At 47.0% G+C, this 21,161-nt stretch overlaps 1 protein-coding gene across 2 annotated transcripts in view; it reads left to right on the top strand.

Moving 5' to 3' along the window:
* The first annotated feature begins 3,090 nt into the window (after window positions 1-3,090).
* The window catches only part of SCTR (secretin receptor), a 73,415-nt gene continuing 55,344 nt past the window's right edge, over window positions 3,091-21,161 (top strand). For both annotated transcript variants that reach the window (XM_036320499.1, XM_036320500.1), the window contains exon 1: window positions 3,091-3,424. In XM_036320499.1, coding sequence (XP_036176392.1) covers window positions 3,374-3,424 — 51 coding nt within the window. In that variant the 5' untranslated portion in view covers window positions 3,091-3,373. The remainder of the gene's footprint in view (window positions 3,425-21,161) is intronic.

Here is a 21,161-nt window from a genome sequence, read left to right as displayed (position 1 = left end):
AAGAAAGGACGAATGGGGATTTATAGAAAAGAAGTAGGTAAGGAGTCAGTGGATGGAGGATGACTAAGAGGAGACATCAAGCATCAAGAATAGGGGGGTTCTTGCCCTAACCGGTTTGGCTCAGCGGATAGAGTGTCTGCCTGTGGACTGAAGGGTCCCAGGGTCGATTCCGGTCAAGGGCATGTACCTGGGTTGCGGGCACATCCCCAGTAGGGGGCGTGCAAGAGGTAGCTGAATCGATGTTTCTCTCTCATCGATGTTTCTAACTCTGTATCCCTCTCCCTCTCCCTTCCTCTCTGTAAAAAATCAATAAAATATATTTTTAAAAAAAGAATAGGGGGGTTCTTGATAAACTGACAAGATTTAGGCATGAAAGGTGAGGGATGAGGAACTTGATCAGATATGAAGGGTGATCAGATATCAGGAGTAGGGGGATTCTCACAAAACTGATGGCAGGGCTCTTACTGAGACCCGGCTAGGCAGGCCAAAGACAGACAGCGCCAAGGCAGAGACTGAGTCAGAAGAGGACTCAGAGAACTGGAGTGAAATTTGGTCAAGAGAGTGTCTTTGTCAGCCGCAGGCCCATTGTTGCTAATCCCTGGCTCCTCGGCTCCCTGTTGGTTCTCTTAACCTCGCCCACACCTCTGCACACAGTCCGGTTCTTGAACTCTCTGAGCAATGGTTGCTCCCTCTCCTGCCAGCACTGACTGCTGGGCCCTACCTAACCCACAGACTTGCTTTGAGGACCACATGAGATGACGTGTGCAAAACAACTATGGAAGGCCAGCATTAAGGGAGTCATCTTCATGATTGAGAGGAATCCTAGTACAGTGGTCTGTCCTGTGTTCAAATCTTGGACTTGCCCCTTTTTATTTGTGTTGTTGGAGGCTAGTGCTTATCTTCCTCAAGCCTAAATTTTTATCCTCCTAGTCAAAGGAAGGATTCTCTCTCTTGTAGTCTTGGAGGATCCAGTATGACAACACACCCTAAATTCCTACAAGCCTCCCGCACACATGACAGGTATTAAGTATGGTGTTCGTTCCCTACCTCTTCCCCCAACCCATTATGAAATTGTTTTCTCAGTGGGTTTTACAAAGCCACTGATGCATCCCAGGCTTCTAAAAGGGCTTCTCACACAGCACTTCAGACCCTTTTCTCAATGCTCTGAGAGCAGAGCCTCCCGTTATGGAAGAACCAAGGCTTGCCACAGGCCAGGAATTTATTGAATTGCCCCAAACAAATGTTGTTTTGCTTTTTCACTGAAGATCATGAGGTTCTGGTATAGCACACTAATTGCATTTTTGTGTTGTTTTCTTTTTATCTCTTTCCATAAAAAAGAACAGATACATACAGTGGTTACAGAAAATATTCGAGCAACAGAGAAGTCTATACAGTAAAAATTGCAAGTCCGTACCTCATGCACTTTCTGATGCACATTTAGGGTGTTGGAGTAACAGTTTTCTTTCCAGTCTAAATGTCAAACCAATTGAGAAATTAGATGAAGACAGACGGGACCAAACATCACTTTTATTAGCAATGATGTCGGCCTTGGAGAATGTGGTTGACAGTCGTGGGCAAGTGAACCCCAGAATCAGATAGACCACCACCCTGTCACTGATGTTATTCGATCAACACAGTCAGAGTCTTGGCCACCAAGGACAGCCTGGCCCAAGGCAACTCAGCTACGGGCTGTCTGCAGGTCGGAGTGCTGTCAAAGGAAGGCGAGATTTGGGGTCAGAACTTCATGCCCGTCCTTATCCCAAATGCATCCGTCATGTAAAGCTGGCCTCACATGTGTGTGTGTGTGTGTGTGTGTGTGTGTGTGTGTGTGTGTGTGTGTGTGTTGGGAGGAGGGGGATTAATGAGATGGGTAGAGAGAGGCCAGGAGGGTTATACTCATGGCTGTTCTCCATGAGGAAGGAAACTTCAAGGAGGGCCAGTGCTCCCCTTCCACATGCATTATCTCCCGTTTTCTGCTCCTGCGATGGTGCTCCCACAGACATCCGCGTGCATCTTCCACTGGGCGCTCGGGTGAGCATTTCTGTAGTGAAAGTTCCTAAAAGTGAGATATGTAAACTTTAGATGGACATGTACTAAGTACTGACTGTGGATCTGGGAGCTGAAAGTGGATTTCCCCCTTTTTTTTCCTCTGTAGTTTACCAAGTCCGCCATACCTGTTGCCTCTTCATGCAGGACGGCTGCTGAGGCTGCAGCATCTTCCTTGAACAGCGGTTTAGCCATCTGACCAGAGGCCAGTCACCGAGTCGGGTCAGCAGAGCCAGGCTGTCCCATCTCACCTTCTGAGTCGCATGTATCTGGACATGTCACTGATCCTCCTCCACCCTCCATGTCCTCCTCTGTAAAACCGATATAATATCACCAAAGGGTTTCGGGGGGGAATTAAATGAGTTGATGTATAAAGTGCCTGGGGAAAGGCCAAGATGGAAAGAGAGAGAAGAGGAAAGGGAGTGGACACAGTGCAGAGGGAGTAAAAATCGGGTGTACAAGAGCCTTTTGAGGGTACCTTACACGGAGAGGCCAAAGGCCATCCTTGGGAACATCTGCGCACTCGGACTCGGGTTGAGCAGCTCCTGGGAAAACCTGCCTGGTGTTTAATAGCCTCCAGCAGCGCCTGGAAGCAGCAGCCTTCCAGGTGGCTCATCTTCAGCGCAGCCCCAAGTGCCCCGGTGGCCCACAGGGTCCTCCTTGGTCCACCTGACATCAAAGGCTTCTTTCCAGAACGGGCCAGTGTAGCTTTAATAGTAAGAAGAGTAGAGTGAGAACCAGAAATGCAAGGTGCCTGCCCCAGGGCCTCAATGCAAGAGCCACTGACAGCACCTGTTGGTCACGGGCACTAGCACAGCCTTCTCTCTCCCGAGGTGGGTATTAGCACAGGTGCCCTTAGGCAGGGGAACCGAGGTTCTGGAGGTGGCTGGGTTGCTCATTCGTGCGCAGCAAGGTTGTGGCCGGGCTGAGCGCTCTTTCCGGAACTGGGGGTGTTGCTAAGCCCTGGTGCCCTCTCCCGGTCTCCTCCGCCTGCGGGAGCCAGCTTCGGGCTCTCACCCTCCCTCCCTCCCTCCGCCTCCTCCCCTGCCAGCCCGGGTGCCTGCCCGCGGCCAGTGAGGCTGGGTGGAGGGCGGAGGAGTGCGGGCAGCGCGCGCCTTTCTCAATGGGCAGGGCGGCTTAGCGCGCCGCTCCCTCTCCGAGAAGGCGCAGCTCGGGGCTTTCGCGGGGTGCGGGGCCCGTCATGCCTCCTCGGGGCGCAGCGGCCGGCCGGGACCCGGGACCCCCCAGAGGGCGCTGAGCTGCGGCGCGGGCGGTGCGCTGGGAGGGCAGCCGTCGGGGCGCTCGCTCGCGGAGAGCCGCCGGCACCATGCGCCCCTGTCCGGCGCTGTGGCTGCTGCTCGCCGGCGCCGCGCACACCGTGAGTACCGCGCCCTTCCGCGGGCGGGGGGCCGATTCGGGGACAGGCGGGATGGGAGGAGCGGGGAACCCCCAGATCTTCCCCTCAGGATAAAACTGTGTGCGCCACGAGAAGGCAGCTCTCAGATGAGCCCCTGCCCCGACCGCACCCCTTCCTGAGGACCCCCGCACTGCGCCCCAAGGCCCCTGGACGGAGATTCGGGCGCCGTCGCCGCGGTGCTATTGGGTGCCGGGCGCTTGGCTTCCGTTATTTTATGGAAATCTCACAACCTCCTTACGAGGTGGATATATCAGCCTCACTTTACAGACAAGGAAACGGAGACTTGGGAAGACCAAAAATATTGTCCCAAGTGCAGACAAATGGAACCCACATCCGTCTGCCTGAAGCCTTGACATTTTCACACACACAGGCTGCGGGTGGGAAAACCTCAGAAAGCTCGGAAAGGCAGCTTCCGGGGCTGAGACGGGACGGCGCTGTGACGGGACCTGCGGCTCCCTGCCCCTCTCCTGGGGATTTGGCTCCCTAATGTCTGCGTGCCTGGGGGACTCCTGGGAGCAGCTGCTCTCCCCAAACCAAGTCCAGGGAGGAGCTGAAAGGAAAGCAGAAGGCCGCAGAGTGGGTAGCTGGTTGTTCTTTCCCACAGAAACTCCTGGGAATCGCAGAGGCTCTCCCTGTGGGATTTGTGAAGGAGAGAGTGGCTGCACCCAGACTGGTGGAAGGAATGGGGAGGCGGAGGGGTAGAGGTAGGGGTGAGGGGGCCAGATTTCAGAGCTATTTCTTTCCACCAACATTCCAGACTGGCCTCCAAGGCGTCTGTCCCAAGAAATTCCCCAGGGACAGCACTTGGGGACCCCGTTTAGACTCTCTAATCTCTGTCCTGGGCTAGTCCTTGCTGGTGCCCAATGACCTTGCCCTCTTGTAGTCCTCTCCTGTTGGATCCTACGGAAAACCCCAGCTCCCTGAGCGCTGGGAGTGCTGACAAGCCATAGATGCCACCTTTCTGCAGGCCCCTGGCATCCCAGCAGTGGAAGTTGGGAGGAGTGGAATTTGGGGATTTTGTCCCCATCTCCCTGGTAACCTGGAGCCTCAGCTAGAGCAACAGCACCCACTCCTTGTCTGAACTACAAATTTGGGCACTGGGGACAATTCAAAGCCAAGTGCAACTGAGAGGGGTGTTGCTGGGCAGCGCCCCGGGTGGGAGAGGCCTCTAGTTTCCCCTTTGCGACCCTCCCAGCCTCCTTCTTAAGTATTTGCAGTAACGTTGAGGTTATTCCCCAAAATCAGCAGGTCTGGGGTTCAACCTACATTTTAATCTCAAGGGGACCCCCCCACATTATCTCAAGAATAAGCAGGGGGGTGGGGAGTGAGAGCCCTCACTTGGTTCAAGTATTCAGTGAGCCTTGGGAGGATGCTCCATTGTGCTCTAGCCCAATTCCCTCCCTTTACAGAGGAGCAAACTGAGACTGCAGAGAGAAGGGACCTGCCCCAGATCTTCAAGTTAGTGGTAGGACTGGGACTAGAACCACCCCGGGCTCTGCCCATTACAGCCCTTGTCCTTACATGTCTTTTTCATACACTCACTGGCACTGCCTAGTATTATTACCAGATAGCTCCCTGGAAGTTTTGGCCCTCTGGTTATTTTATGGGCTTATTCAGACCTAAGGTAGAGAACTTTTTGGTAGAGAACTCCTTTAATAAATAAGAGTGGAATTGACATACATTGATTGGCATATTTCCCCGTCTATGAAATTCTATTTTTCTTCTGTGTGACTGAGTGGTTAGGTACTTGATTTTGAGATGGAAGGGTATTCAAACAATTCTTCATTCATTTGGGTCTCTCCTTTGAATAAGAGCACAGACACCTTCCTAATGGGAGGTCATTAAGGCCAAATTGCTTGTTATGACCCCCTCCCCCACCCTTGCCTTTCCAGAGGTGCCAAGAAGGAACCTTGCAAGTGGAAACCAAAAACCTTGCCACAGGAAACCCTGAGCACACCTCCCTTTGCTCCCCCTGCTCCCATGTATCTATCTCATGAGGACAGTGTTGTAATTGTTCACTAGCACAGCTGTCCTCCCCTCGTCCCCAATACGTACACTTTGAACTTGAGCACGGAGACTTAGTTTTCTTCACCCTTTATCCCTAGACCCCATCACAGTGTAAGAGGGAGCTCAATGATTTGTATTGAATGAATGAATGAATGAATGAATGAAATGATGATGATATCCACAGGGACTGTCTTAAACTGTGGCAGTTTCATACAGGAACAAGTAATGAAGAATGACATCTTGAAAGCAATCACTGCTTACAGACTTGTACATAAATGTATCAGGCAAAGGAGAATTAGTCATTCAAGGTAGGGTGTTTAATCCAGGGCATATGGCAAGCTGCCAGTTTGATAATCTTAGTGAGTTAAGTGGGTGTGGGGGACTCCTTTTTCCTTCAATCGCAGTTTCTTAACTTTGACACTGTAATCTTGGATCTTTTACCTGGGATTTCAGTGTGCGGTGCCAGAAAGAGAGCGATGGCCTCCCTTGGCCTGGGTGGAATGGGGCGGGGATGGTGGGTGGAGAGAGGGCAGTTGGATGATTCTTTGTTGTGTGTCCTGTGCATTGTGTGATGCTCAGCAGCATCCCTGGCCTCTACCCGCTAGCATCCCTCCAAGGTGTGATAACAGAAACGTCTTCAGACATTTCCAGAGCTCCTGGGAGACAGGGAGGGCAAAATTGCCCCTGGCTGAGAACCATTGCCTTAAAGGCTGTCAGGTTTCTGGGGCGATGCATTGACAGGAATAATCGTAGGTGTCACTTGCACGTTGGACTCCGGGCAGTGGGGTTGGTGACAGGGAATCTGAGTTGGAGGACGGAAGCAGGTACACCTACTGAACTCCATGTCGAAGCCAGAAAAAAAAGCTTCAGCGGGCCTTTTACTCCTTCCCTTCCCACTTTCCCCTCCTCTGTCTATCCCTCTCCAGTTGACAGCTCAGAAACATAAAAACTCCAAGTCTGGTTCTGGCATAGAAGCCTCCGGCGCATGGTGGTCCTGCCTCTTCCTGTGGTGCCTCTGGACCTGGAGGCGGACAGCTCTGTGGGGGTCTGGGAGAGGGTTTTAGGAAGCCTGCCCAGGCCACCTGAGGGCTGGCTCTTGAGAACTCTCCAAAGGAGGGTACCTGGGGTTTTGTGTACCTGAAGAATCACTTTCTGAATTTCTGAGGAAGTACTGTAGATTTCTATTAAGAGTTTTACTCTCCCTAAAATTACTGTGAATGATGATGCTGGTAAAGGCTTCCCTTGTTGGGCACTTACTTCACACTTAGTAGGTAGTCTGCTAAGTCCTTCCCAGCTCTCCCTGATTTAATGCTCACTTCCAGCACTAGGACCCCCAGGCCAGTGCAGCGAGGACGCTGAAGCCATTTGCTCAGGTCGCCCCGCTGGACGCAGTGAGAGGACTCACACCGTGTGCTGAACCAGCGCTGCGCCTGCTCCCCAGAGAGGCTGCTCTGCTCCCTGGTGCCCAAGGAGCTGTTGTACAATCCTGTCCCCAGCCTCAAAATGACATTAAATTCACTTTAATCTAATCTATAATAATAAAAAGGTAATATACTAATTAGACCAATTGTCCTTTTGGATGTCTTTCCGGACGACCTTCCGGATGAAGCCGGGGCTGTGAGGGAAGCCTGGGTCCCGGGTACCTGCTGGTGGCTGGAGGGAAGCCTAGGTCCCGGGTGCCAGAGGGAAGCTGGTGCAGGCAGCTGGGGGAAGGAAGGCCTACTCTTGCATGAATTTTGTGCATCGGGCCTCTAGTTGCTTTATAAAACATAAAACAAATACTGAAACACACACAACATTTTATTGAGGGAGCCAGAGAGGAGCTTGGGGTCACCAAATCAACAAGCAGGAGGTATACTTCCTGGACTGTTTAGGGGAGTCCTCTTGGCTTTGGCATCACCTTTTTGGGGCTCCTTTCCCTCCTCCTTGTCCCCTTAGACTCATCCCATTATTACCTCCCTTGACCAGGGAGGCACAGCCCTCTTCCTGGCACTCCTGTGGAAAGCCCAGATTTAACATTCAGGATTAGAGCTCCATGACCAGATCGGCCGCCTCCAGTGACCCCTGACTTGGTCCCTGCTTCCCTGCCCTTAGCAAGCTGGAGTTTCTCACCACTGACCTTCACTCAGGCTCTGGGACAGCCTGCAGCCCAAGGTAAAAGCCACAACACCCAGATCCTATCTACTTGCTTACTACAAACAGAGGACTGCTCAACCTTTGTGTGGACCTGAGAGAATGAGAGTATCCTGGGCCCACCCAGCCTCACTGTTCTGTGGCTGACAGATTCCAAGGGGCAAATGGGGTAGGGACGCCCCTGGTTGATGGCCTTCTGCAATCAGCTCATGTGCTGCCAAGACTCCAAGTTTCCCACGTCTTCAGAATCCCCACACGTCCAGCGTCAGTTCCCTCACCCCTGGCTCTCTGAGGTGGTGTCTATGTGTCTTTTCAAGTTCTTGACCTTATCACCTCCCCTTTCATTTTCAACACACAGGTTTGCCTCCCATTTCCTGAGAGTCTAGACCAGTGATGGCGAACCTTTTGAGCTCGGCGTGTCAGCATTTTGTAAAACGCTAACTTAACTCTGGTGCCGTGTCACATATAGAAATTTTTTGATATTTGCAACCATAGTAAAACAAAGACTTATATTTTTGGTATTTATTTTATATATTTAAATGCCATTTAACAAAGAAAAATCAACCAAAAAAGTGAGTTCGCTTGTCACCTCTGACACACGTGTCATAGGTTCGCCATCACTGGTCTAGATCAAGCATGTCAAACTCAAAGGCTAACATGGGCCAAATAAACAAGGTTTAAGTTTATGTGGCCGCAAAAAAAATGAAAGTTTCAATTTTCATAGAAACGTAGGTTTATTTCGATAGGGACATGCTGAATACAAAGAGCTGAAATAAAAGAGCAATCGTTAACATAAAATAATAGAACATTTTAATAAAAATTAATATTTGTTCTTGGACATTAGCTTACCAGACACTGAATAACTGCACAAATTAATAAGTGTAATGCAAATAAACCTATTTTTCTTGTTCTCCAAAAGCAAAATATTTCCTGATGCACGCACCAAACAAGTCAGTCCAAGACTAATGATGTGGCCATCGGCTGCTAAAATATTTGCTGCTAGTATTAGTGGAGAGAAATGGTGCGCCTGCACATAAGGTGCGTAAGGGAAATGAATGCAACACGATTATAGTAATCAGTCATTAACGAATGCTGTACTAGTTCCTTATTAATAATTATGTATAAAAGGATATTGTAAAAATTGAGTTACGAAATTTTTATTAAAATGTTTCTTACATACATTTTGTAATATTGGCTGGGACGCAAAAATATTTGTTGTGGGCCGATGCGGCCAATGGTCCGCGAGTTTGACATTCTTGGTCTAGACCAGTGGTTGGCAAACTCATTAGTCAATAGAGCCAAATATCAACAGTACAACGATTGAAATTTCTTTTGAGAGCCAAATTTTTTAAACTTAAACTATATAGGTAGGTACATTGTTATTAACTTAATTAGGGTACTCTTAAGGCTTAGGAAGAGCCACACTCAAGGGGCCAAAGAGCCGCATGTGGCTCACGAGCCACAGTTTGCCGACCACGGGTCTAGTCTATGTGGATGAACTTCCTCTGACCAATATCTTATAGGTGTGTCTAAATTATACCCCCTGTTCTCTTCCTTCTGTTAGCTTTCTAACCCCCTATTAGCTTTCTCAGTCAGCTTGGGCTGCCATAACAAACACCACAGACTAGGGGCCTGGAACAGACACATTTCTCACAGTTCTGGACACTGGAAGTCTGAGATCCAGGGCCAGCATGGTGAGATTCTGGGGAGAGCCCGATTCCCTGCTTGCAGATTGCTGCTTTGTGCTCACATGGCCTTTCCCTTGAGCAGCTGCAGACAGAGAGATAGAGAGTGAGCTCTCTGCTGTCTCTTAGGACACAAATCCCATAAAATTAGAGCCCCACTCATATGACCTCATTTAACCTTAATTACCTCCTTATAGGTTCCATCTCTGAATACAGCCATGCTCGGTGTTAGAACTTCAATATATGAATTTTGGGGAGACACAAACATTCCACTTATAACATCATCTGAGTGAAATAGATACTCTACTCCTGCCCAGGGCCAATCCCCACACCTGTGCTCCTGATCCCTGCCCCCACCACCTTAGCTACTTCTGTTCTGAGATGACACAATGCGGCCATTGTGCCCAGTCTTTACCAGCTTCTTCGTGACTGGCTTTTGCCATCAGCTGGTCAACTTGCCCAGGTCTGTCCAGCCCAGGTGGTAGAGAGCCTTCCCTCTGCACGCTGGGCCTTTCTAGCCACAGTTCCACCTCTGCCCCCTCATGGCCAGCTTCTTGGAAGTAGCGTCCCTGATCATTGCTCCAATGTTTACTCCCTCTGCAATCGGGTTTCCATCCCACCTGAAGTCAGTCTCACAGTGGCCTTCATTGCGCCATATTCATGATAAACGTTTCAGTCCCGGTCCTACCTCATGTGATCACGTGATTTATGAGAGGGATGCAACATTATGAATAATGACAATGGGACAGCAGGCATCCGTGTAGACTCTACTCCATGGGTAATGTGCAGCATGGGACCCGACCTCTTGGAGGCATTGGGTGCCAGGACCCTCCTTCCTTTCCTCTTTCCCCTCCTTCGGCTTCTGCTTTTTGCAGTCTCCTAGTTCCCACCCTGCCTCTCGTGTTGTCCCTCAGTCTCCTTAGCCTCTGAGGCTCACTTCCCCAGGCTCTGTCTTTTGCCCTTGCTCTCTGCATTCTGCTTGCTCTTACCCTGTGATCTTCCATGGCAGTCCTACCATGTCATGAATCCCATCTTCCTTTAACCAAAGTTAGCTCACCCCAACCCCCAGGTCTGTTTGTTTTCCCTATTCTTCAAACTATCGAGGCACCCAAACCAGACTCATGGGAGCCACACTGTCCACTGCTCTCACCCCCACATTCAATCCACCTCCTACAGAATCTGCCTACTCTCTGGGCTCTCTTCCTTAGGGGTGTTGCTACTCTGAGTACAACAGTTCTTCCTCACTTCTTGCCTAAATGGTGGAGCCACCTCCTAGGAATCCCCTGCTGCCACTTTTGGTCCATCGTGATCTGGCCATTGCCTTCCCCATGCACTCGGCTATTGGCCTCCTGGACCCCCTTGGAGACCATGAGCTTCAAAGGCAGGAGCCATGTCCCTTTTACTTTTGTGTCCCCAATGCTGAGCAGATGGCTGGGCACATAGTAGGTATCCAATAAAAGTTTGCTGAAATTTTGTGTTTGAACTGGTTGTAGGATAATGAGTTCCTTCTTCTTATTTTTCATTGTAGGGACTAAACTAGTATTCCTTGTTTTTCTAGATGCCAGTTAACTTTATTAAAAAAAATTTTTTTAACCACAAAGTAAAATTCTTTCCAGTCTTACGTTGGCAAGCAAGTAATTATATTATAAAATGTGATAAGCAAAGTGATGTTGAATCTCTTCACCTTCTTCAGAATTCAATAGGTTTTTATTTTATCTCCTCCCAGATTTACCTTTTCAGATTTGAGTCCAAAATTGAACTCTAAAATAGCTTCCAGAACTGTCTTTTGACATCTTTCTTCTCTCACTTTGGGGTTTGCTTCATTATTCTCTCTCTCGTTCAGCAGACTGGAGTTTTCTGTTGCTTTATTTAGGACAGACTATAGCTGCCCCATAGCTTCGAAGCTTCACACGCTTCAGGAATTGGAGAGATAGACGTTACTCCCAATTCCAATAGCAAATATCCGAGAGGAAAGCAGACTGTTTCTGAGTGGGTGGGGTTGTCTCTCTTGGTCTGATCGGTGATATGGGACCTCACAGCATAAACCAACCTACTTGGCGATGGAAGGGTCTTGCCTGGATGGGAGTGGGCAGAGTTGTTGGCTGAAGGGCTAAGAAGACATCTCAAAGTATGTTAACCATCTAAGCACATCCCCCAAAGAGAGGGACAGTGGGAGCAGTGGGCCAGCCATGACTGGGTGCTGAGTGAGAAAACAAAGGGTGACACTTCCTACCAGAGACACTATTAGACAAACAACATCTTAGAAGGTTTAGAACACACGTGCCTTTTCTGAAAAACAACAACTGTAGGTTATGCCCTAGCAAAGCTGAAGCTGAACCTATAATATAGGATGCAGGAGTGGAATTCACCCAGGATGGCCATAGGCAGGTATCCGTTCCATGGTTCTGCAACAGACCAAAGAGGATTTCGTTTGGAAAGTCAAAAGGCTCCTTGGGGCAAGTCTCAGAGAAGCTAGTTGTCAACATTGCCTGGTGGTGTTCTGTTCAGAGCCTGGGAGTACAACGAGGACACGTAAATTGATGTGGTGAAGGCCTATGAATTTTGTGATCAACAAGAAGAAAGAAGGTCAACTTAAAGCACCAGAAAAAGACAAAAGTTATAGAAAACTTTTGTGGTCCAAGTATTTTAAAAACTTTGACATGACTTTAGCAATATTTTAAAAACTCTAGATATAAGGATGGCTTGGACTCAAACTCTGAAACTGAAGAGGAGCATTGCTGTATGTTTTTATTTGGTTAATTTTTAAAAATAAAGAAAAGCACCAGTTAGTAATTTTTTCTGACACTCACTTTTTAAACCTAAGGGGAGTATATATTTTCAAAGATTCTTAGGGCTGAGGTTCTGTTTTTACTACCTAACAGCATCTCCTTCTTCATACCAACTACTTTGGTATTTTTTGCTCAGAACATGTCACAATTACACCAAATAGATGAGGTGACTGACAGCTAATTCTTCACCCTTCCGGACACCAGCGAGGTGTCCTACAATTTAACTCAATTCCGAAACTAACTACCTGGAGTTACACAGACCCCACAGGTAAGGACTCGGTCCCATGAGATGACTCCTGCTTCAGACACTGATTCCAGGTCTGGACCGCCCATATTTCTGACCGACTGGCTATATATCGGGGTTCCCATGACCTCCTCCTTGGGTTCAATAATTTGCTAGAATGACTCACAGAACTCAGAAAAGCACTTTACTTACTAATACTGGTTTATTTTAAAGGTTACAACTCAGGGACAGCCAAGTGGGAGAGATGCCTAGGGCGAGGAAGGGCCACCTGGAGCTCCCTCCCAGCAGCTCGATGTGTCCACCCACCTGAGAGCCCTCTAAACCCTATTGTGTAGGGTATTTATGGAGGTTTCATCACACAGGAATGACTGATGAGATCATTGCCCAATGCTGATCAACTCAGTCTCCAGTCATCTCTCCTCTCAAGTGGTTGGGAGGATGGGGCTGAAAGTTCCAACCTTCTACCATAGGCTGGTCTTTCTGGTGACCAGCCCGCAAACTCTCTAGGGCAGGGGTCCTCAAACTTTTTAAACAGGGGGCCAGTTCACTGTCCCTCAGACCGTTGGAGGGCCGGACTATAGTTTAAAAAAAAAACACAACTATGAACAAATTCCTATGCACACTGCACATATCTTATTTTGAAGTAAAAAACCAAAACGGGAACAAATACAATATTTGTATTTTCATGTGGCCCGCGGGCCGTAGTTTGAGGACCCCTGCTCTAGGATCTCAGCCACCAGTCATCTTATTAACATCAGTTGTCACTTTGGAGATCCCAAGGGTCTTAGAAGCTCTTATATCAGGATCTGGGGGTTAAGAACAAATATTCAATAAAAGATGCTCCTCTCACCCCATCACTCAGAAAATTACAAGGCTTGCCCTACCCGGTGTGGCTCAGTGGACAGAGCATCGGCCTACAGGCTGGAAGGTCCTGGATTCCATTCCAGTCATGGGCACATGCCTGGGTTGTTTACTGGTTCCCCAGCAGAGGGCGTGCATGAGGCGGTCGGTCAGTGATTCTCATCATTGGTGTTTCTGCTTTTCTCTCCCTCTCCTTTCCTCTCTGAAATCAATACAAATATATCTTTTAAAAAAAGAAAATTATAAGGCTTTTTGGAGCACTGTGTCAGAAACCAGGAACAGAGACCAAATAGATATTTTTATTTTATCACAATGTCACATTAGGACATCCAGTTTAAAATGGCAGATCAACCACATGTGTTAATCCATGCCCAGGTTTCAGGCTCTATGCCCAGTAGAGGGTGTGCAGAAGACAACCAGTCAATGATTCTCTCTCATCACTGATGTTTCTATCTCTCTATCCCTCTCTCTGAAGTCACTAAAAACATATTTTTTAAAAAGTGACAGTAAAGGGATCAGAAGACAAGAGACAAGGAAGCAGAGATTTCAAGAAATCTTTGGGAAATGGAAAGCGACTGAAGTAGCGGTGGCCATAGGGAAGAAGAACAGCCTAAATGCCTGCAGTGGGTGTCGAGGGCATTGATGAGAAACTGTCCGGTTGGCCTGCAGCACCCAGGAAAGGCCCAGCCACGGGGGAGAAACCCTCCATAGCTGGCAATGCGGTCCTTCCCCATCTGGTTTTTTTCAGAGAAGGCCACCAGTCAACAAAGGGTTCAGGCCCAGCGTGGTTCCAAAGGCCACTTTAGTGTCTCAAGCCTAAATATGACACGGAGGGGCCTCCAACATGGGAGCCAACAAATTGGGGACAGGAACTTAGAGGAAACAGAGACCACGAAAAGAGGAGGAAAAACTTCAAACACAAGGTGAGAGCCAATATCCTGTTCTTTTAAAGATCTTTAAAAAGGGTGCTGGAGCCAGGAAGAGGAGGATGGAGCCAGAACAGAGGATGCTATGGAAAAGGATTCATCAGAGAATAAGAAAGCCTGTCTGGAAATTAAATGTATGAAGAATTAAACAGAAGAATTATGTAGACAAAACGGTGGAAGCGTAGAGAAAGGTGAAGATTAGGGGGTCCATCCAGGCTGTTCACTGTTCAACCTACATGAATCCCAGGAAGGCAGAATAGAGAAGAGGATTCGGGAAGTAAAATAAATAACAATATTGTTTAAATTCCCAGAAATTAAGAACACACATCTTCAGATAGAAATGCCCACTGAATATCTAACTAAGAGGTAAAAAAGGAACCATTTCCTCACAAAGTTTTAACATAACTAAAAACAAAGAAAAATCCTAAATATTTCTAGAAAGAAAAAAGAGCCATATACAAATGATTTAGAATCAGAAATAAATTTCTTAACAACACAGAAGAGAGAAGGGTGAAAGCCTTGAAAATTTAGAAGAAGAGTTATTTTCAACCTGGCGTTCTCTCAAACAAGATTCAAAAGTTCACCTCCTATGTACACTTTCTTAGGATGTTGCCTGAGAATGTGTTTCTATCAAAAAAGGAAGCAAAGCCAGAAAAAGACATGGGATCTAGGAAACAGAGCTCCTGCCAGGAGAGATGGGGAGACGATACCCCAAGTCATGGCCAGGTATCAGGCCCAGACTGAAGCAAGAGGGAGAGGGAGTGTAGGAGAGGTCTCCAGAGGTAAAACAAAGAACCGCGGATTGCCGTCTCACAGACCGGTTGGAGTACTTGGAAATTTAGCCATACAAAGGAAACTAATCAAATGAAAACACAAAGTAGTTATTGACCTCAGGAAAGACAAAATGTACAAGAAGAGACATAATCACTTTACAGACTAGACTCAGCAGTGGACCATATTTCACAGTCAAAAGAAATCACTGGAAATACAGATCATGCATTTAGAAATTAGGTCAAAAGGAGGATATGTAATGCATGGGAGAGAGAAGTATATGTGGGGAGATTGAAAAACATCTAAATCTTTACCTCTCATAAAAGACAGTTTGGGATAATGCCTTAAATTAGTAAACCAAGAAATAGCTGTATAGGAATATATTTTTGAAGTAAGGAAATACAAATGAGAATCAACAGCTCAAAAGCATTGAAAGTGACTGCTGGGAGCAGGTAGGGTTAGGGAAGGGAACAGCTATTTTTCATTAGAAATACTTTGATACTAGTACAAGCAAAATTTTTAGAGTATTTACACAAACTTGATATTTAAAAAAAATGATTTAAAATCAACTAATGACAAATGCTGGCAAGGATGTGGAGAAAAGGGAACCCTAGTACTGGCAGGAATGCCGACTGGTGCAGCCATTATGGAAAACAATATGGAGTTTCCTAAAAAAATTAAATATGGAACCGCCATTTGACCTAGTGATCCCACTTCTAGGAATATAACCTAAGACACCTGAAACACCAATCAGAAAGAATGTATGCACCCCTATGTTCATAGCAGCACAATTTACAATAGCTAAGATCTGGAACAGCCCAAGTGCCCATCAGTAGATGAGTGGATAAAAAAGCTGTGGTACATTTACACCATGAAATACTATGCAGCAGTAAAAGAGAAGGATCTCTTACCCTTTGAGACAGCATGCAGGGACCTGGAGAGTATCATGCTAAGTGAAATGAGTCAGTCAGAGAAAGACAAATATCACATGATCTCACTCATATGTAGAATCTAATGAACAAAATAAACTGATGAACAGAGTGGATCCAGAGACATGGAAGCATGGGGGGAAGGCAGGGAGGGTGGGTGGGTGGGAGGTAATCAACCAAAGACCTTGTATGCACATATATGAATAACCCATGGACACAGACAATAGGGTCATAAAGGCCTGGGGTGGGAGGTGAGGGTGGGCTGGAGGGGGTCAATGGAGGAAAAAAGGGGACATGTAATGCTTTCAACAATAAAGAATTATTTTTAAAAAATGGTTTAAAAAGAGCTTTTAAGGCAGTGGTTCTCAATCTTCCTGATGCCGAGACCCTTTAATACAGTTCCTCATGTTGTGGTGACCCCCAATTTCATTGTTACAAATTGAACATAATTAAAGCATAGTGATTAATCACAAAAACAATATGTAATTATATATGTGTTTTCTGATGGTCTTAGGCGACCCCTGTGAAAGGGTCATTCGACCCCCAAAGGGGTCCCGACCCACAGGTTGAGAACTGCTGTTAAGGGCTAATAGCACTTGTTTTGAGGAAATTTTAAAATAAATTTTAGCAATTCTGCAAATTTTAAATAAAATTATATTTCTTTTAAATTTAATAAGTATATAGAATTACTGGTATATGCATAAATGTACACATGGCTGCTAAATGTCAGTTTCTCTTTCCCCTCTGGCACTTAATTTAGATCATAAGGAGGCTTCTTCCCATGCATTCTCCAATCCAGGCATCTACCAGGTGGTTGCTCCATTGAACACACCATCTTGCTAGCCACTCCCAGGAACTCTGAGGTCCTCTTTCCTCCACTGCTGGTCCCCATTGGGAAACCGTGGACTCAGTCTTTTCAGGAGAATACCGTTGCTGCCACATATCAAGGGACCCACACACTTCTTTAGTTGGAATACCACTGCACAAAATTATCTTGATTTATTATTTTTTAATGGAAGGATCAAGAGTAATAGAGATGTGGGCTGTTATTAACACAGAAAAATAACCCGGGTAGATGAGGATGTAAAGAAATTGAAACCCTTGTACCCTGCTGGTGGGAATGTAAAATGGTGTAGCTGCTGTAGGCAACAGTTTGGTGGTTCCTTAAAAAAAGTAAACAGAAAAAAAAGTATAATGATATTACCTTATGATCAAGCAATTTCACTTCTGGGCATACCCCCAAAAGAATTGAAACAGGGACTCAAAGAGATATTTGTATACCCATGTTTATAGCAGCATTATTCACAACTAGTAGCCCTGTGCATGAATCCGTGCACCAGTAGCTCACCACCACCCTCCTGTAGCTCCCCACCCCCTCCCTCATAGCTTGCTGCCCTGCCCCTCCTGAAGCTCTCCGCTGCCTGCTTGTAGCCAGTAGCTCCCTGCTGCCCTACTGTAGCTGCCTCGGCCCCCCTGCCCCCCCTCATAGCTTCCTGCCCTGCCCCCTCTTGTAGCTCTCCGCCACCCACTTGTAGCTCACTGCCCACCCTCCTGCTGATCCGTGATCCTGTCGTTATGTGGTCGGTTGTTACGCTTTACGGTGTAACAAACATTTGCATATTACATCATTATTATATAGGACAGCCAAAAGTGTAAACAACTCAAGTGTCTATAAACAGATGACTGGATAAACAAAATGTGACATATACATGCAATGAATATTATTCAGCCTTAAATGGGGATGAAATTCAGATAGATGCTTCAACATGAGAGTGAAATAAGCCAGACTCAAAGGAATAAATAGTGTATGATTCCATTTATATGAATGATTTAGAATAGGCAAATTTATAGATTTAGAAAGTAGAACAGAGGTTACCAGGAGCTGGGGGGAGGAGCAATGGGGAGTTAATGGTTAATGGAGACAGAGTTTCTGCTGGGATGTTGAAAAAGTTTTGGAGATGGATAGTGATGATGGCTGTATAACATTGTAAATGTACTAATGCCACTGAACTGTATATCTAAACATGGTAAAATGGTAAATTTTGTCACATATTTTTATTACAACTTTAAAAGAAGAAATGTAAGACGAGAACTTTTCCTGGAGGAGGTGGTTCCCATTGTAGGTGTTCTCTCATTTCTAATCTTCTTCACTGCTTTCAAGAGACTTCTTTGTGGAATGCCCCCTTTCTTCAGTCTCCAGCAGTGCAAATTGCCACTCACTTTGGGGAAACTTCACACCCTCTTTACTCACCTTGCTGCTGCATAATCTACTTCCCACCCTGTCAGTCAGTGATGCTGTGTAACAAAAATCCCAGTGGCATACAGCAACAGATGCCACTTCTCTCTTAGTGTTTGTAAGAGAGCAAGAGTTTGATTGATCAACCATAATATTGACAGTGATACAGTCAAGGGACAGAACATTTCTATTATCTAAGGTTCCTCATGGTGCTCTATTATGGTCACACACACTTCTTTCCCATTCTCACCCTTTCCTTAACCCCTGACAACTGCTAATATGTTTCCTATTTCTATGATTATGTCATTTCAATAACATCATATAAATGTAAGCATGAAGCATGAAACCTTTTGGGATTGGCTTTTTTTTTCATTCAGCATACTTCTTTGGAGATTAATCTAGACTGATGCATGTACCAATAATTTGTTCAGCATCTTGGATCTTTAAATTTATGTCTCTTGGTGAATTTGGGAAGTTTTCAGCTCCACCCTCTTTCTTTTCTCTTTATCAACTTGTGAGCATTAGTGTAGTGTTAACAAGAAGGTATAAAACCTGGTCCTTCACTGTTGGAAGGGTTGCTTCTGAAATGGAGAGATTCCTGGGTGAACAACCTTGGTCACATCCACTAATCACCATGGACCTTGGTTTCCTTTTCTGTTTTTTTTTTTTCCATAGGGCTGTTTTTATTTTAAGTTTATTATTTATAAAGTTTATTATTCATTTCAAGTGGATAGAATAATGATTAAACATTTATATAATTTATGAAGTGACCCCCCCCTTAAGTCTAGTACCCACCTTGCACCATCCATAGTTATTATAGTATTATTAACTATACTAGAGGCCCGGTGCACAAAAATTTGTGCACTCGGGGTGGGGGAAGAGGGGGGTCCCTCAGCCTGGCCTGTGCCCTCTTGCAGTCTGGGACCCCTTGGGAGATAATGACCTGCTGGCTTAGTCCTGCTCCCAGGTGGCAGAGGGCAGGCCTAATCCCTAGGTGCAGCCCCTGGTTGGGCTCAGAGCAGGGTCGACTGGGGAGTTGGGGCGCCGCCCCCTGTCATGCACAGAGCAGGGCGGATTGGGAGGTTGTGATGCCACCCTCAGTCACACTCAGGGTAGGGCCGATTGGGGGGTTGGGGCACCGCTCCCTGTCACACTCAAGGCAGAGTCGATGGGGAGGTTGTGGTGCCACCCCCTGTCACACACAGAGCAGGGTCAATCAGGGGGTTGGGGCGCTGCCCCCTGTCACGCACAGAGCAGGGCCCATCAGGGGGTTGGGGAGCTCCCCCCTGTCACGCACAGAGCAGGGCCCATCAGGGGGTTGAGGAGCTCCCCCCTGTCACTCACAGAGTGGGGCCAATAAGGGAGTTGGCGCACTGACCCCTATCACACACAGAGCAGGGCGGATCAGGGGGTTGGGGCGCCACCCTCTATCACCCACAGAGCAGGGCCGATCAGGGGGTTGGGGCACCGCCACTCTCACACTCAGGGCAGGGCCGATGGGGAAGTTATGGCTCTACCCCGTCACACACAGAGCAGGGCCTGTGGGGGGGGGGGGGTTGAGGCACCGCACCCTGTCACACACAGAGCAGGGCCAATCAGGGGGTTGGGGTGCCGCACCCTGTCACACACAGAGCTGCAGGGTGATCAGGGGGTTGGGGAGCTCCCCCTATCAGGCACAGAGCAGGGCTGATCAGGGGGTTGGGGCGCCTTCACCTGTCACGAACAGAGCAGGGCCGATAGGGAGGTTGTGGCCCCACCCCCTGTCACACACAGAGCCACAGGGCGATCAGCGGGTTTGGGCGCTGCCCCCTGTCACGCTGATCCTGGTGCCGGGAGGCCTCTCAGCTCTGCTGATCCCAGTGCTGGGAGGCATATTACGCTTTTACTATATAGAGTAGAGGCCTGGTGGATAGATGGGGGCTGGCTGGTTTGCCCTGAAGGGTGTCCTGGATCAGGGTGGGGGTCCCCACTGGGGTGCCTGGCCAGTCTGGGTGAGGGGCTGAAGACTGTTTTCAGGCTGGGACTGAAGCTCCCAACTGCTCCTTTTTTTATTTTATTTTTTTATTTTTTTATTCTGGGCCAGTTTTAGCTCTGAGGCTCCAGCTCTTAGGCCTCCACTCCTGAAAGCAGGTATCTGGTTTGTTTAGGTTCTATAATCGAAACTCTGTATCAACTCCAGCTCTGAGATCCCAGCTGGCTGAAAGCAGGTTTCTGGGGTTTTGTTTAGCATCTATATTTGTTACAATGTTTGAAACTGCAGGCTCAGAGGCCTGCAGTGGCAGGCGGGGAACATTGGAGTCCTCTGTCACTGAAGCGAGCAAGCCTCATGTTAGTTTCAAGCTGCCTGGCTGCCGGGCTGGCAGTTAATTTGCATATCTCGCTGATTAGCCAATGGGAAGGGTAGCGGTTGTACGCCAATTACCATGTTTCTCTTTTATTAGATAGGATTTCCTATACTTTACATACAGTGACTGTTTTATAACTACCAATTTGTATTTCTTAATCCCTTCAAATTTTTCACCCAATCCCCATACTCCCCTCGCATCTGGCAGCTATCAGTTTGTTCTCTGCATCCATAAATCTGTCTCTGTTTTGTTTGTTCATTTATTTTGTTCTTTATATTCCATATATAAGTGAAATCATATGGTATTTGTCTTTTTCTGTCTTAATTCACTCAGCACAATACCCTCTCAGGATCAGTTTGTTCTCTGCATCCATAAATCTGTCTCTGTTGTGTTTGTGCATTTATTCTGTTCTTTGTATTCCACATAGAAGTGAAATCTTATATGGTATTTGTCTTTCTCTGTCTTATTTGACTCAGCACAATAATACCCTTTGGATCCATCCATGTTGCAATAGTAAGATTTCATCCTTTTTTATGGCTGAGTCATATTCATATAACATCTTTATCCAGTTGTCTACTGATAGGCACTTAGATTGCTTGCATATCTTGGCTATTGTAAACAATGCTGCAATAAACACAGGGGTGCATATATCCTTTTGAAACAGTGTTGTGGATTTCTTCAGATAAATATCCAGAAGTGGAATTGCTGGGTCATAAGGTAGTTCTATTTTTAATTTTTTTGAGGATCCCCCATGCTGTTTTCCACAGTGGCT

This window comes from Myotis myotis, unplaced genomic scaffold (assembly GCF_014108235.1).
Source record: "Myotis myotis isolate mMyoMyo1 unplaced genomic scaffold, mMyoMyo1.p scaffold_m19_p_8, whole genome shotgun sequence".
Classification (NCBI taxonomy): domain Eukaryota; kingdom Metazoa; phylum Chordata; class Mammalia; order Chiroptera; family Vespertilionidae; genus Myotis; species Myotis myotis.
This window is presented reverse-complemented; position numbering and strand designations above follow the sequence as displayed.